The sequence below is a fragment of the Lepisma saccharinum genome, chromosome 13 (assembly GCF_977018435.1).
Source record: "Lepisma saccharinum chromosome 13, izLepSacc3.1, whole genome shotgun sequence".
NCBI classification, from domain to species: Eukaryota; Metazoa; Arthropoda; class Insecta; order Zygentoma; family Lepismatidae; genus Lepisma; species Lepisma saccharinum.
Window position 1 is genome coordinate 65,812,005 of NC_139241.1, and position 17,110 is coordinate 65,829,114.

General features: G+C 37.7%; 1 protein-coding gene across 1 annotated transcript in view; it reads left to right on the forward strand.

Annotated features, from left to right (window-relative positions):
• Window positions 1–3,433: 3,433 nt before the first annotated feature.
• LOC145997387 (uncharacterized) overlaps window positions 3,434–17,110 on the forward strand; it is a 35,538-nt gene continuing 21,861 nt past the window's right edge. The window contains exons 1-4 of the mRNA XM_083134375.1: window positions 3,434–3,615; window positions 7,891–7,954; window positions 10,227–10,364; window positions 13,866–14,099. Of these exons, the coding sequence (XP_082990501.1) occupies window positions 3,481–3,615; window positions 7,891–7,954; window positions 10,227–10,364; window positions 13,866–14,099 (571 nt within the window). The 5' untranslated portion in view covers window positions 3,434–3,480. The remainder of the gene's footprint in view (window positions 3,616–7,890; window positions 7,955–10,226; window positions 10,365–13,865; window positions 14,100–17,110) is intronic.

The following is a 17,110-nucleotide window of genomic DNA, read 5'->3' on the forward strand; positions in this document are numbered from 1 at the left end:
GCTTCATTTGGTGCGCGTTAATTCGAGCAATGCTCACCTAGCATCTGGGAGCTCAATACGATCACTTTCCCGACTGAGTGAGTCATTAGTAGGGCGCGTATTTAAGGCACTAAAAACCTCTGAAATAGGCAGTCAAATAGGCACCAAAATGATGAAAATAAGCACTTAAAAAGCAACATAAACCAAGAAAAGGCACGAAAATAGGCACTTAAAAGGCAGCCTAAAATTTAAAAAAAAAAGACATTAAAATAGGCAATGGATGTGAACTTATTTAAATTTTCTTCTTACAATGCACAGTTATACTGTATTAGCACTTCAGTTTATACATAAAGTGCGCTAGCGATTAACATATTATAATACTCTTTTGATCGAAATTCACATTTACGGGGAATCGTCTGTTAAAGTAATTCTCACAAAAGGAGCTTGTGCTAACGACTGCGAATTTGAACAAATGATGAATAAACAATTTGCACCATTGTAACAAAAAAATATTTAAAACAATGTTCCAATTCAGACCATCAAATCTGGCGAATTCCAGATTTCAGTCAGTACAACATCAACAAAGCCTTACATCTTTCAATATAGGGAAAGCCAAATGCACGTAAGAAAAAGCTGAAGTATGCGAAAATTGCAGAATATCCATTTTTTGGCACGATTAAGCAAAATAGGCACTAACCATCAAAATAGGAATTTAGAGGCACTATAAAAATGTTAGTTTTTCTTGTATGTACGCATTGCTTGCATTATAGAATTATTTTAATTTCAAAATTGTTTGTAGTAACCAAACCAAGAAGTTTGGAATGTACATTTAATGAATTCAAAATGAGAAACTCTCTACCGGATGTGGAAACCACAGGAATATATAATATAAGTGGTTCATGTTCAAAGGATTATGTGGGAGAAACAGCAAGGAAAATAGCAATAAGATGGCACGAACAGGATTTGGACATTATAAATCTAAACCCAAGAACAGGTTTGTCAACTCATATCATCGAAGAGAAGCATTTGATTAAAAAGAGAAGGGTTTTAAAAAGATTAACGGGAAACACAGAGTTGAATGTCTGGGAAGCTTCGTTCATTGCAGAACACTGGAATAAATTAAATAATGAAAATGGTAACATAGATCCAGTATGGAGTTTTCTCTTTCACAAATGGAGTAAGCCACCATCTTTAAAATTTAATGTAACAGAAAACATCAAGAGACGTTGTGAAAACAATGATGAATTTGAATTACCTGATGATATTTGGGATTCATAATTTTAAAAAAAATCTGAAATAAAAATAAAACAGACTGTTTTTTCACAGTTAAGTTGCTATATTACAACAATGTAACATTGACAACATCCATTATACAGGGTGACTGGTAATTAGATGTATTCCCTGAAAGGGGTTAAAGTAGAGACAATTTGCAATAAATTTGACCATCTGATACCCCATCCGAAAATTAGTAGTTTTCGAGATAATCGAGTTTCAATTGTTTTTTTAAAAATGACAATTTTCCACATAAAAAGATGAATTGAGGAAAAACTGCTCATTGTATGGAACTTATTTCAGCGTTTTCTGATAGCTAACAAATAAGTGGTTCATGGAAAAAAAGTTTTTCCCAAATAACAATCACATGTAAGTAACGGGTGGGTCTAAACTTACAAGTGATGATAAAGAAATGCACTCTTAGTTTACTTGGCAACGTATTAATAACAAAAGTGGTATGACACGAAGCGTGCAAATTATGTAAATTACTTCCTTGTGACATCTGCTATCCAACAAGGTACAAATGAAATGTTGCTAACATACACATTTGTTTACAAGAAAAAATACTTCATTCATCTTCATGTGAATGGAATCAATGAACAATACAATTAAAGAACATTACATGTCTTGCTCAAAGTGGGCACCTCTGTTACGAATGCAGGCACGCAGGTTTTTACGGACATTTGTTCTCTTAACTCGTGATGTGATGGTGTCCTTGATGTGTTGACCAGCTGTTAAGATCTTCTCCCTGAGCTCTTCTTGTAAGTTTACTGGTGTCTTGCCATGTGGCTCCAAATGTAAAAGTCGCAAGGCTTCAAATCGGGGGATCCCCCCTTGATTGGTGGTTTACAGTTTATGTAGTCTAGACAATGTAAACTACACTACAAATGAATTTACTAATTTGTTTTGAAAAGTTCCGTTTTAAAATCTTGTTGGTTCATATCCAGATAAAAACAATTCTATACACAACATTAAAAATTCTCACGTTTTCTTTCAAGCATCGGCTGCTGGGAAAAGGTAAAAGTTGCCTGGAGGGACGCCAGGGAAGAATTCATTTTCCGCCATAAGGTCTTATTCAATCCAAATTTGCATATGACGTGAAATGATTGTTTGTTTGTCTGAGTTGTGTTTTAAGTTTACTTTATGCACAGGTAGGCTAATCGGAACTGAACCTACAGTTTAAAGTGGGGCCGAACCACCGTGCAATGTGCCTCCACTGGGCATCGAATGGCTTCAAAGGAGCGACGATATATTTTTTAGTCGCCGAACGCCTTCTGAAACGTATTTTTAAGGATCTCCAAAACAAATCCCATGGTTTTTATTCTAATAGCAGGAATTGTTGGCAGTGGCAGTTGTGCCTTCATCAATTTATCACTCACCCTCATCGTCGCGATTAGCGAAAAGTTGCAGAAAAGCGACGCTAAACAACAAAAATCAAACAAAATAAATTAAATTAAACGCCCGTTCCGAGCCGATGACAATACGCACACCGGAGTCATCCTATTTGTGACGTCACCAGCTGTAGAAGCCACTAAGAAGGTAGGAAATATTTCTATGTGAGAGTTTACGAAAATGCACTCGGGGCCAGTGAACCCATGCCTGGCTACGTACGCCAGTACAGATTGGCGATTGGTAAAACCCACACGAATGACGTAATGCGTTCCTCCAGTCATTTGACCTTGACCAACTGATGGAAAACCACAAGTATACATGGCATGTTTGTAAAGATGTGGTATTTTATTTAATTAGCGTCTAAACTATAAAATTTCGTCCCCATGCATGCATTTATGAATGATTGGCTTTTATTATTCTTTTGACTAAATATGCTTGACAAAACGTCCTAAAACTTCTTGTTCGGAAGATGTTTTCCTCTTTGCACAAGATCCTCCCCGCACACAGAGTTGCCAGGCATCATAGTGATAAAAACGGTTGATAGGGTTTTCTTCTTAAATGGGCTACGACTTTAAAATTCACTCTTGGAGGATTAAGCAAAGAGGCAAGCTTATTTAAAAAATAATCTAAATTTTGGAGCATCTTACACCGTAAATATATTAGGTGACTAAACCAAGACTTACAGTTCAATAAAACTGTATAAATAACAAACACTGGCAACCTGGAATTTCTCGCTCTTCCAGGAAATTTGATAACTACTTTTTCTTGCGTGTTGTTCTGGTCGTCTGTTACCTCGCTACATCTCAACATGACGCTGACTCAGTTTTCCTCTACGATATGATGGTTAGGATGCGTACAGTAGACTATTGGTGCACTTTATTTGGTTTTTATTTTACTGTTATTGTTGGGCATGCACATTACGTTAATCAAAGCCAGTTGTGTGTACCACATGATACTACATGCGCGCTTCAGGTGAGTGCTCTAATGAATGTTTGTTTTTATCTGGTCAAAGACTAATTTCCGTATGTAGAACGACGGCAATCAACAGTGGCGCGGCCAGGAATGTCGAAAGGGGGAGGGGGTTACACATATATGTATATATGTGTGTATGTATATATTTTTTAAGTCCGCCCCAATTTTGTCATCTTTTCCTGCCTTTTACGTTCAATTTTTTTATTAAATGTGATTTACGCGATTTGCGTGCCCAAGCAGTGTTGGTGCGGCTCATAACCCCCCTTCGGTTCAGTATTCATTAATAAAAGAATGTCAAAGACGGGAAAAGATGACAAAATGAGGACTGACTAATAACAAAAAAGTATGTAATCCCCCTCCTTTCGAAAATCCAGGGCAAGCCACTTATTATTATTTGACGGTGAAGGCACCTCAAATTTCTAAGTGAACAGTATGCAGTGGCGTTCTCAAGGGGGGTCGGTGGGGATCATAACCCTCCATTTGGCCCAGTATTCCTGAATATAATAATAATACTAATAACGTCAAAGGAAGGAAAAGATGGCAAAAATGAAAGATGAATAATGAAATAAGTATACAGTGAGTGCAGAAAATATTCATACACCGAGGCAGTGCAGTGTAATATCGACTGAACGGCATGACCTAAGAAGCAAATTTCACGAAAGCAGTACCGAAAAGGAGATTACAGTACCAGTTTCATAGATCGGAGAGACATTAAAATCGGATATTTTGTGTTTCGCATGGTTCGTACTTGCCAAATGTGTATTGCGGAACATAGTTCAAGGTGCCATTATGCGTTTTCCACGAAAAAAACAAAAAAAAAACAAGTTTTCACATAGAGAGTAATTTCTTTGACTCCTTTTTTCGCTTCCATAACAGAATATGGCGGGCAAATCTTGACTACCGTAGTGGGCATGCAGTGTTTCCAACATCCTTCACCAAAAAATACCTAGTATCGTGTTCGTCACTCTTGCAAATTGTACATCATGCACAGGTAGCTGATGGATAGACTGGGTAGCTGACGGATAGCCCCATGAACCATACATGGATAGCCCCATGAACCATTCACAGATAGACCCACAAACCATTTCCGATAAGGTTAGGTTTGGTTACGTTAGGCAAGCATAGTAAAAAAAAAGGGGGTTTGAAACACTGACAGGGGCTTACGTCTTCAAACGTACGCAGCATCCAGTTCTCGTAGGGCAAGCAAATGAAAGCAATGGTAATTATGCGTCGGTGAGATATTTATCTTGAAAAATACATGATTTCCCGGTCAAATATATTCCAAGATGAAAGAAATTACCTCGACGAACGTTGTAAACCTTTCAGAAACTTATTTCAGTAAGTAGTTTCAGTACTAGTTTACTTTCCTTCGGACACATTTATTTATTTTTACAGAAGAAACTACTTACCGTAATAAGTTCCTGTAGCATTGTCGAACATCGGAAAAGTGTTTTGTGTGATGTGGGAATGTTTCATAGCTGAAATTCATGTTGTTCGTTGAAAATTTATTCTCCGACAGAGAATAGCTAGCCCCATGAACCATTGGCGCGTGGATAGGTTAGTTCTGTTAGGTTAGGAAACATAGTTAAAATTTGGTGTCGTGTTAGTATCAGGATCTAGAAATTGGAAATAATTGCGAACCATTGGCGCTAGGCCCACGAACCATTGGTGCGTGGTTAGGTTAGTTCTGTTAGGTTAGGAAACATAGTTCAAATTTCATCAAAACAACGTTGATACACCTTCAGGAATGGTCCGCAAAGCAGATATGTAAGTACGAATGTCAAAAATTGACGAAACGAAAAAATTAGAGGTGTCCGAAGGATAGTAAGTTTTTACCGTAGTTTCTTGTGTAAAATTGAAGAGATGTGTCTCTGATGTATGAAACTGTTACCGGAGTTTACATATTTTAAAATAAATATCAGCTCAAAAAGAAGTACACAAATTACACACAGCTCAGACAAAAATCATGAAAGAAAAGAGTTGTTTTCTGTAATTGCAAAAATATTCGTACAGCCATCTTATTGGACAGAACAAAACAGGAATCAGGACCCATATCTCAACTAATATTTCGTTGGATATCCCTTCTGGCACTAATCACTGCCTGAAGTCTTCGTGGCATCGATTCCATAAAGTTTGAAGAGGGGGCTGGCAAGATAGAATCCCATGTCCCCAGCAGAGCCTTCCGCAGATCCGAAATTTTGGAGATTTGCCTCTGCCTTACCTTCTTCTCCTCAAGAATACTCCACAGGTGTTCAATAGGGTTAATATCAGCTGATTGGGGAGGTGTGTGGAGCTGTTACCTCACGTACAGGAGCCACACTCTGGTATTGGCAGCCATATCCTTTGGATCGTTGTCTTGCTGGAACACAAAATGCCACCTACACCCATTTTCTTGGCACTAGTATCAAGGTTCTTCTTCAGTATGTCAATATATATTCTGTGTTCCATTGTGCTGACTATGAAATGAAGACTGCGGACGACAGCTGCACTCATACAGCCCCATACAAGTCAGTAAGTGACAAGTTCTTAGGATTGAGTTCCGTGTTTTCCATTCTCCACACCATATGTCTTCCATCCGATCCGAATAAGTTAGCTATATTTCCTTAAATTGGTAAATGTAACCCATTTCCAAAACTATTGTGATTTATTTTGGTGGCTGGCAGCAAGATGCAGGAATTTCTTAGATGGATTAACCCAAAATTTCTCATAAGGTACTCGACCATGGTATCCTTCTTTCTTGCATACAGTCCCCACTGTATTTGCAGATACATTCATGCCTCAGTTTCCAAGTTCTGTAGCTATCGTTGGAGCACTCGTTTTGGGGTTTAGTTTGATCCTACGCACTATGAAACGCTTGTCCTGGACATTGAGCACCTGTGGTCTCCCACTTCTGTGTTTGTTCTTCACCATTTTTCTGTCTCCTAAGCGGTCAAATATCATCTGAATGGTGGACTGGAGTCTTTTGACCAGCCTGGCAATTTTTCCGTATACTTTTACACTGATTAAGCAATTTAATAATCAGCTTTTGTTCAGTTTCAGTTGTCTCTTTTGCTTTGCGATCCATTTTGACAGTGTGCGTACCCTGGCACTAACCGAGGAATAAATTGAGTGCATTAGGTTTTTCTTGGAATGGTCCTGCTTTAACTCTTGGCTGCTCTGCGGTACGGTGCCGCTGTCAGTTTGCAAAGATAGCTAGCTGTCCACATGTTGAGTACTACAGCTGTATTTGCAAACTGGCAGCAAAGTGTTATTAATTTTCTAAGCAGCGAAGTTTCATTTTCTATGGATCAAGGGACAAACACCCAATGAGATCCATAGGGAAATGCAACCGACATATGGGGACAAGTGTATTGCTTTAAGAAGTGTGGGGTGGTGGTGTTCAGAGTTTGAAAATGGCCTAGAAGATATACATGACAATGAGTGGTCGGGGTGTCACAACGGAAAACATTGTTCACGTGGATGCAATGGTGAAAGTGGATCAGCATGTGCATCTGAAGGACATTTCCAAGGAGCTTGGCATTTCTTATGGAAGTGTCTACGATATTGTTCACGAATCCTTGCGGTATCGCAAGGTTTCATGTCGGTGGGTGCCTAAGTGCCAAGGGATTCTCGATGTGGATACCTCCACGATAACGCCAGGCCTCATGTGGCAAACAGGACCATCGACAGACTTCAGTCATTCGAATGGGAGATTCTGGAGCATGCACCATATAGTCCAGACCTTGTCCCCAGTGATTTCCACATGTTCGTTCCACTGAAGAAGTTTCTGGCAGGATAGAGGTTTATTTGCGACGACGAAGCAAAGACCGCTGTCCGGCGGTGGTTCCACGATCAACTGGCCGAATTATACAACGGGCATCTCCAAACCAGTGGTGCAATGGGACAAATGCCTGAACCGCTGTGGTGACTATGTAGAAAAATAGTGTATGAACAATTCCTATATTTTGTTTTCCCTGCATGTTTATTATTATGGCCGGAAAAAAAAAATGGGGCAAGGACTTTTCGATTTGCCCTCATACTTTCACCAAAAGTGATTCTGATATCTACAAATTCCTTATGTACATTATTCTATAAATTATTTCTTTAAAGTGTTTTAAATCGGTGATTATTTAAAAGAAAATCACCCAATTTAAATCATTTAAATCATGTTTTAAATCTTTGTTTAAATTGTGTTTTTAATCAACCTGATTTAAATCAAACCACCTTGTCTATGAATATGGATCAAAATACTTTATACAATTTCTCGTGCTGTAACTAATGCATTGTTCTTTGCAGCTTTCAAATATACATGCAGTAAAAGATGATTGTATGATGCTGTATCATCATCCTAACAGCACAGGTAAGTTGTTGTGACATCACTGTATCCCACTGCAGTCAGTGACTGCTCAGATTTTGGGGGTTATATGGGGCATTCCAGCGTTACGTGTGAGATTTTCACACACAAATGTAAGGTTCTAGACATGAGATCAGATTAAAATAGTCATAATGCACTGATTTCATAGAATTGTAAAGTACTTGTGGTGTCTGCTAACAAATGAAAAAAAGAAGTAATACAATTACATAGCCTGAATGCATGACAAGCATTAACGGAACTGTGTGTGCTGCTTTAAAAATGCAGAAAGATTTGACTTAATTTGTCTGTGAAGCATATAGGCTACATATTCTAAAAATATTTGTTGGTGAAATATGCATATTATGTGCATTTACGAACATTTAAACCTTATTGAAATTAAAAGACTTAATAATTTTCAGATTAATTAATTAATTTATTTACATGGAATAGGACCACTTTTCGTGGAATTTCCCATGTTTACTTTTTCAGTAGTCTGTCCTCATTTTGCAATCATTTCTTGCCTTTGACGTTCTTTTTGGAAATACTTGCCCGAAGAGGTTATAACACCAACTAACCCCCCCCCCCCACTTCCCCCTTGGACATACTACTGACTGCAGTATTGCTGTTCTTCAAATGTAATGATGTCTCCAGTGTTGGAATTGAAGGTCGAAATCCAGGAAACTTCCCCATCTCTACATTTTCTTTCCAACCAACTAAATCTTCCACTCTTCCCAAGCAGGAAAAGATCTCGCTCTCTATTATGTCATTTGTGATAATAGTAATGAAAATATGAATTTTAATGTGTCTTGTACTTAATTTTATATGAAATTGATGGTTTTCAAGTAAAGTTAGTGTAATTTTTCTGCATGATCCACTCAAGAACCAAGTGTTTCTGCAAAATTGTTAACACTATTAAGCCTTATTTCAACGTATAATAAAACACTAAAAATAATGACCAAGGCAGAATTTATTGTAAAATAACGTTTCCACCCTCTAACAGGGTCTTGAGACAAAGATTCACACTAAACACATTTTGAGTGTTTTTTTAAAAATTATTGTTGATTTGCACCTGACAGCGGCACGTTTGGCAGCTGCACGGACACCAACTCCCGTCAAATCGCTTGCGATATCTCCGCTATGGAAGCCGCTAGCTTCGAAATGACTTCAAGTTCTCAGAATTATAGTTACAATTACATTCAAAATAAGCACGTTAATTGTCACAGAGGATGTTGGAAATGTTGTCCTCGTGCATCCACTCATTTTTGGCACGGTTTTAGGAAATTTGTGGGCTGATCCCGGAGATTTGTTTTAAATATCATGCAATTAATAGGCTAACGATTTGCCATAAAATATCTTTTCTTGTTCCTTGGCAAGATAATGTAGGCGTTTATGTTTAAAAACAGTCTCGTGACATTTCTGAGTGGTATTCATTGATTGATTGAGTTGGTGTTTTAAGTCCACTTTATGCACATTAAGGCTAATTGGGACTGGACCTACAGTTGAAAGTTGGATCCGAACCACTGGGCATGGAAACCCTTGATCACAAGGCGACGATGTTACCACTACACCATCTGGGAGGCACAAAAGTTGTAAAGGAGAGAATGCATTGGCATCCCGTGAAATTATTTGCACCTTATTAAATCAATATAGATTACAGACATCCATGCCCAAGCCAGGTATCCAACCACGGACCCCTGGCATCGTAGGGCGATGTGCAGAACGATTAGTACCTATTTTGTTCTTATTTGCCTGCTTATTTAGAGAGTTTTTAGTGCCTATCAATCCTCATCCTGTTTATAAGCCCTTATTTAACCTCCCTTAGATTTCTAATAGTGATGACCGTGGATGGTGTAAATAATATAGGACACTGAAAAGTCTCATGTAAAAATTATGTAACATTTTGAAAACAGTTAGTAATTAAACTTGTGAGAATTTTTTCAGTCTAGAATGATGAAAACCTTTCTTAATCGCAGAGACTTTAATTCTGCCCTTGGGGCACCTGATGGTGGCCTGCTTTGGGGCCACCCAGGCGGCTACTCCTCTTAAATAAAATTCTTATGGAAATAAAAGTTTCCCGAGATGGGTAAGGGGATGCTCAATTTTATTCTTGAAGCAGGCATAGAAATCTACTAAAGGCTGTATGATTCAATATGCTGTGTTACTATTGAAGCTAAAAGGTACACTGTGTGATGACATAAAATTGAATATCATTCATTTTAAATATGTGAAAGTTCATGTTTTTATATTACTCTCATCAAAAGTTTGTATTTCTTTACAGAATGTGAGGAAATGGATTTCAACGGAAATTCTATTGGACAGGAATTGGGTGTTATAAATCTTGTTCCATATTATTATTTTCATGGCATGCAGATGCAGAGTGTGTTTAATGTGACATTCAAGGATATCAAATGGAAAAGTAAGATACTTTTACAATTACTAATTTCTTTATGCACTGTGTAGGCATACATACAAACAATGTCAGTATTTCTAGTATGGATAGAATACCTAATTATACCTAATTGTGAAAGATCATACCATATTATATTTAAATTATGATTTTCTAAAATTTTGCATATTTTTCTTTTTTTAAAAATAAATAAATGGGAAGCTAGGATTATATGTCCTCGAAGAGTTGTCTCATGTCATGTTTCCCTGCAAATTTGGCCCATCCAACATCCATAGCTTTGATGGTAGAAGCAATTTTCCAGATTTTTTTCAGTTTGATGTCAACCATGTGCATTGGTGTTTTATTTCTATAATATCTAATTAATATATAATATAGATACAATATATAAGAATTGTTGCAGTAAACCAGGTCAGATTTTCAGAATTTGCCACTGGTCTGGACAACAACATGTACATTAGCAATGGCCATAGGCGGTGCTGCATGGGGCTGAATGGTGAAGGATAGATCTGCGACAGGAGGGACATCAGCTGCAAAGAGTTTTATCTGGTACTTTCTTTTTTATTCCCTGAATTCTCCTTTCAGGAGGCGAATTGCATTCAGACTCTGTGTCGGATGATTTTTCTTTGCAATCAAGATCAGCATTAGTTTGTTCACTGTTCTATATATTCTTCAACACAATCAGGTTGACCATGACTTTCTTCATCATTTCCTGTCACATCATAATCATCACTTAGGTATGATTCTTCTAGCAATTTTCTAATCCTAGCAATTTGTTGTTCCTTACATTTATCTCTCCCATGGTTCAACTTATCTTCCTTTCACCGAACACATAAGATTATTCTTTAGAACAAAAACAAACACGAACCTTAGTTCACATCCCACAGAAGAAAGTTACGTTGTCAAAAAACCCTAATAAAAATTACGATGCACATTCCCACACAGACACCCACAAATAGTGTAGGTGATTGCCCGACTGTTACAGACCTCGTTGTAGGAAGCTAGGAAGGTACTAGGGCATGGATGCAAATGCAAGTGCCGCTTACTCCGGACAACTACGTTGTCTGTGTTGTTTCGTAAAATTTATGACCGTTTTGTGTTCTACGGTTAATCGTCTGTGTGAGCACCAGGCCCATAACCAGGCAGGGGCCAGGGGGGCTCAGCCCCCTTGACATTAGGTAAAACTGTTTTGTATAATTTGTTTGCAGTTCAGAGTGAAAATGTAGACAGCAGATATTATTTTGCTCACAACTTTGGTGAAGGGTAAATTCGAACAGCATGAACAGAAGCGGCGAGTATTTAGAAGATTCTCTTCTCTAGTCTTTAGAAAGATCCTTCGTAGGGGAGCTTCTTTTTCTGTACCTTTGCTGCCTCTGTTGCGACCTCCCGTTTAGACTGAAATCTGTGACTTTGACATCATCATGAAAATTCCCTCCATATCTGCGTCAAAGGTCAACAGCTCCCAATTTTTTTGGGAAGGAAGGTGAATTTAATTGCTTCAACATGGTTTGGAATGTACGCTAGGCACTAGTGTCCATTTTTTCTTGTGTGATATAAATACGTACGTATCATCATAAATAGTATGGAGTGTGTAGTAAGGGACGATTTCAGTAGCATTCAATTAACAACACTTCAAGTGATATTTTAAAAGATATAGAAAAAATGTAGTATTTGTATGATATTTCTAAACTTTATATAACTTAATGACACCCCCCCCCACAATTTGCCTTAATTTAATACTGTTAAACTTTGGAAAAATGGACTTGGTTTACAAAGCCCCTACTGATAACCTGCGAGCTCCCCCCTGGAGATCAATTCTAGTTACGGGCCTGGTGAGCACTTAAACAAACAAAGCAATTATGTGATCATGGCATATTTATTGAAAGACTCACACAAAACTGTGTGAGGTCAGGGAAAATCATGGATAGTCAGGGAAATAGATTTTCATAATTCTGAAGACATCCTACATCAGTAGTTCATGATCGACATGCTGGTAATCCCTTGTCTAAGGGGAGGGGGATAAGGGGTGACCCTTTTACGCCATGCACCCAAATGTCAACCTCACTTCCACATAGTACACTCTGGATTGCATTTTGCAAACTAATGAGGCTCTGGAATCTGGACCTACAGCCAGTATAATCCTTTGTAGAGCTGTGTGTGTGTTGTCCTATGTTTTGTCATTATGCATGCTGAGTGTCCCTTTACAGCCTCAGCTTTTAACCCAAGTAAGAATATTTTAGTCCTTCCACATTATAGTTGTTGTTATATTTTACTTATGGTAAGGGGTTGGACCCCGTATAATGTAATGGGTGCAAAAAAGCCAAAATGCTGACACGCGCACCATTTCAGATTCAATCAATCAATCAACTTTGTCTAAGCATTCCATTATTAATTCCTTCTCCTCAGCTGTGTTCTTAAATTTCAACTTTACAAGTGGTAGTTGGCAGTGGCAACTATGATGGGTAGTGCCAACGTGATCAAGAAATCGAAAAAAAAAGCCTCCGCAATGCCCCCACCGCCCCCTCCTTGAGGTTGTGCGAGTGGCCAAGATGTTTATCCTCGTTTGGTAACGTGGAAAACAACGTGTGTTTAAGTAATAACGTACTAATCTGATTCATCTTTACTCACTAATCTATCTTTATACACTACAGGACACTTCCCTAAAAATATAACAATTACAAGAGGTAAGGAAAAACAAATCCTATCACCTTTTCCTCCTCCATGCACACATATTCTAACTGGATGTCGAAAATATCTTTGTTATGAAAATAAATTGTCGAAGTGCCAAAGGAAATTCGCATCATCATAGGATTTTTTAGATGGCCCTCTTGGTGCATCTATCTATTATCAAAAATGTTCATTTAACTTTGGAAAAATACTAGATTCATTTTTCCAAAAGTAGGCAGAAATTACTTCCCCAACGGGTCTTACAAATCAGTCGTATTTAGCAACTTTTCTCTGAAGGTGGCAACTGTGTCAACACTGCGAAAGTTCCCCCACCGTGCCAGATGGGCACGGTTTCTTATGGGCTAACATCGCCCCCTGTCACTTTGTTCTCAGCTCATGGTGGAAATGTTCCTCGCGGAGACTTCTTCAACCCTGCACGTGTGTCAACTTGGTTAGGTCCATGGGTTGGGTCAGCTCTTGGGCGGCACGGACTGTTGCCTCACGAGGGTACGAACGAAACAGCTGGCGATGCAGTGAGGAGGTTGGGGTGGTCGTCACGTCAGCATGACCGATTTCAAGATTCGAATCTCCTTGTCTGTAAACTATCAATGTATTCATTTAACAATACTTCGCGAGGTATGCATTTCTTCTGAGGGTAGGGCCATGGCACGGCAGCTCTACCCTTTGAGCCGCCGCTGGTAGTTGGTAAAAATGTTGAATGTAAAATTACAGTGGAACCTTGTTTTTACATTTTTCATTCAACCAAGTTGAAAGAACTTAAAATGCAGGAAAATATAAAACTGGGGTTCCACTGTATACATTCTGTTATACTCTTTCATATTCTAGATCTTCGAATGAGATTCCGACAAAATGACTACCACATAACAACTAAAATGTGCAGAGAATTCACCCTTTCTAGCGATCTGAAGATTCCTTCATCGATGGAGCTGTTTTTCGACTGCATGTGGTCATACGAAAAGTACGAGGGGAAAGCGTACATTTTCGAATCTGTAGCTGACAACTCGTATAGAAGAGAGGCACACAAGTACATCTTCAATGTACCCGTCCACACAAGAATAGGTGAGTTCATTTTGCTTTTCGTGTGTAATCTAGCTTTTGTATTTCTGCATCATTAGTGCAGAAAAAGGGATGGGGGAGGGGGGGAGTACTGGTAGATTTAGGTAACTAGATGTCCTCTTTTTCCCGGACATGTCCTACGTTTTAGCCTAATGTTCAGCATGCGGGAGGAATTTGAAAAAAAAATTTCAAATGTCCTACATTTTGAGAATCACATAATTTGAAGTAAGAAAATATGTGCTTTGGTCGAAAAGAGATCAATCACAGGAGACATCACATACACCCAATACAAACAATGAAATTAATTTTTTTCAGACACTGCAGAAAAAGTGTTGCCAGAACAAAGTTATTGAACCATAAGCCACTCAAATGAAACTTCTGGAACTATTTGAAGTTATCTTAAGGACATTATGTTTCATATTTTTTCAAATTGTGCTGAATATTTGTTTGCCACTCCAGGTAATAAAGCAAACAGTATTTTCATTAATGTCATCACCAGTGGCGTACGCAAGGGGGGGGGTTACGGGGTTTAAACCCCCCCCCTTGAGCTTGTGAAATATTATGAAAAATGCTGTGGAAAAAAAATTAAATTGCCAATTTTTCACAGTCAAAGATCTGGGACAATAATATTACTATTACTGCTTCTACTACTACTACTACTACTAATAATAATAATAATAATAATTTGAATTATTATTTCCATGTAGCATGGAGAAAAGCACAGCATTCCAAACACACGCGTCTTTCAGAGTGATGCCTTGAAAATAAACACGAGTTTCTGAGGTTACGTTAGGGTAACTATGATTTAAAGGAGAAAAAAGTTGTTTTGTATCTCAGTTGCAACAATGTTCAATACACTGGCGTACACAGGTTTTTTTTCTTACGGGAGGGGCTGGAATAGTAAATGTGGATAGCACATGGCTTCATTTTGGAGGGCAGGATGCATAATAAAATATTTCGTATTTTTGGAGCTTTTCAGTCTATTAAAATTGTATTCAAAGACAAAAATGGTAATCGGGATTCACTTTAAAAGAGGTTTCGCATTTACACATTTTGATTTTTTAAAGTTCTTAACGGATTTTTATTTGAAAATTCTGATTTTATCAAAATTTCGGTAGGGGCTGGAACACCATCGGCCACCCCTCTACGTACGCCAGTGTTCAATGAACATGTATTTTTTTGTGTGTGAACAATGAGAATTAACTAAATAAAGTTATTGGTACGTTGTAAGAGGCTTATGTATAGACAAAGGCTAGGCGGACAAGAATACAGTCACGAATTCGCCTTCCCATTATATTGTTTACTGCAGCACGTTTGAATGTATCTCTTTAAAACGTCTCACCTTGTTGACTAGACAATTATTCAAACGACAATAAGATTAACTATTGTAAAATGTTTTGTTGGTAAGAACAGCGAGTTAATCCAGATGTGAATTATCGGGGACATTTATGCGGGGAAAAAGTCGGAAAAATTCCAACCAATTTCGGGAATCGAATCCGGATCTCCCACGTGATATCACTTGTCAGACGCTCTACCGACCAGATCACCGCAGCTCCTTGGATGAGTTCCATACTTTGATTATTTCAATTTATTGTAATATATTTTCTTGTATTTATGGATCTTCTTCACCCTTGAAATGTCTCACCTCGTTGACCAGACAATTATTTCGTAACAAAGAAACAAAAAAATGCTCCCAGGATTTGCTAAAAATCGAATGACTAGAAAGTAATTTCGTTCTATTGTTTTCATAAATACTATATTTATGTAATCTCTACTACTTAATAGTGGTATTAGTAGTATTAATTCAGCTAATTAATTAATTATAAGTATTATTAATTAATTGTGATTATTATTATTTAATGAAAGTATAATAAAACAATGGCAATGTGAATTTGGAAAAAAAGTTTTAGAAATAACACCCCCCTTGATGAAATCCTGCGTACGCTACTGGTCATCACAATGTAGTAATGAAATAAAGACATTTCTCACAGTCTGTAAAAGCTTTGGAACTGGTTCTGATTCAGTATAATTTCAAAGAGTTCAGAATTCCATAAGTATATTTTGACTAAATTTGAAATTTTAAGAAAAATTGGCTCCTTCGAGAAATATGACTGAAAACATGTGTGGTAAGAAATGTATTGTTTATTATTAATTACAAGTTTGGGAATTTTGTATGAAAGAAATTTTAAAAAAATCATTTCTTAAAACTGAAACATGTCAATTTTTACATTATTTACTAACATGTTCCAGTAATGTGTATTATTTACTGCGAATTACTTCTGTCTTTCATTTTGGAATAGGAAGTCCTACTTTCCCCTTAAAGTGATTTCGGTTACCCTAGATAGATTGCATTTGTAAACAGTGGGGTAGTTGTCAAAAAGTACCAATGGACAACCTCACTAATGGTAGATCCAAGGTTGGTACTGGGAAGAAGCAATCTGCAGCTAGTAATGTATTCAAATCTCTTCCCTTTTAATCTAAAGTAAACGGCCCAATTTCGACAATGTGCCTAAGTTCGACAGGGTATTTGAAAAATCGTAAAAGGTAAGGAAATTATGCAATGCAGAAAATCGTGCATGTATCATGCGACAGTGTACAGGTTTACCCCACGTCGTGAAAAGGGCAGTTGCACCAGATGAGACATAGCAGCAGCGCGGGAGAAATTATGATGGCACTATTTGCTAACTGCGAAAAATCGACTAATTTTTAGTGGATTTCATAAGAAGGTAAATTTTCTACGTAAGGTTTTTACCAGTTTTGTGTTGTTTCAAAACAAATTTCAATACTTTATTATTGTTTGAGAGCTGTTTTCTGAGCTTCCTAGTCTGTTGCGGCAGACAAAGGTTGTTCACGTAACAAAATAAGGGGGGTGTCGAACATATGAGCACAAAAATGGATGGTGCACCAAATTTCGACAAGTGTCGAAATTTATTCGAAAATACACAATGTTGGGTTTTGATGTGCATTGAAAGGCATGTTGTTTACCATTCATGAAAATACCAGTTTCATTGCCC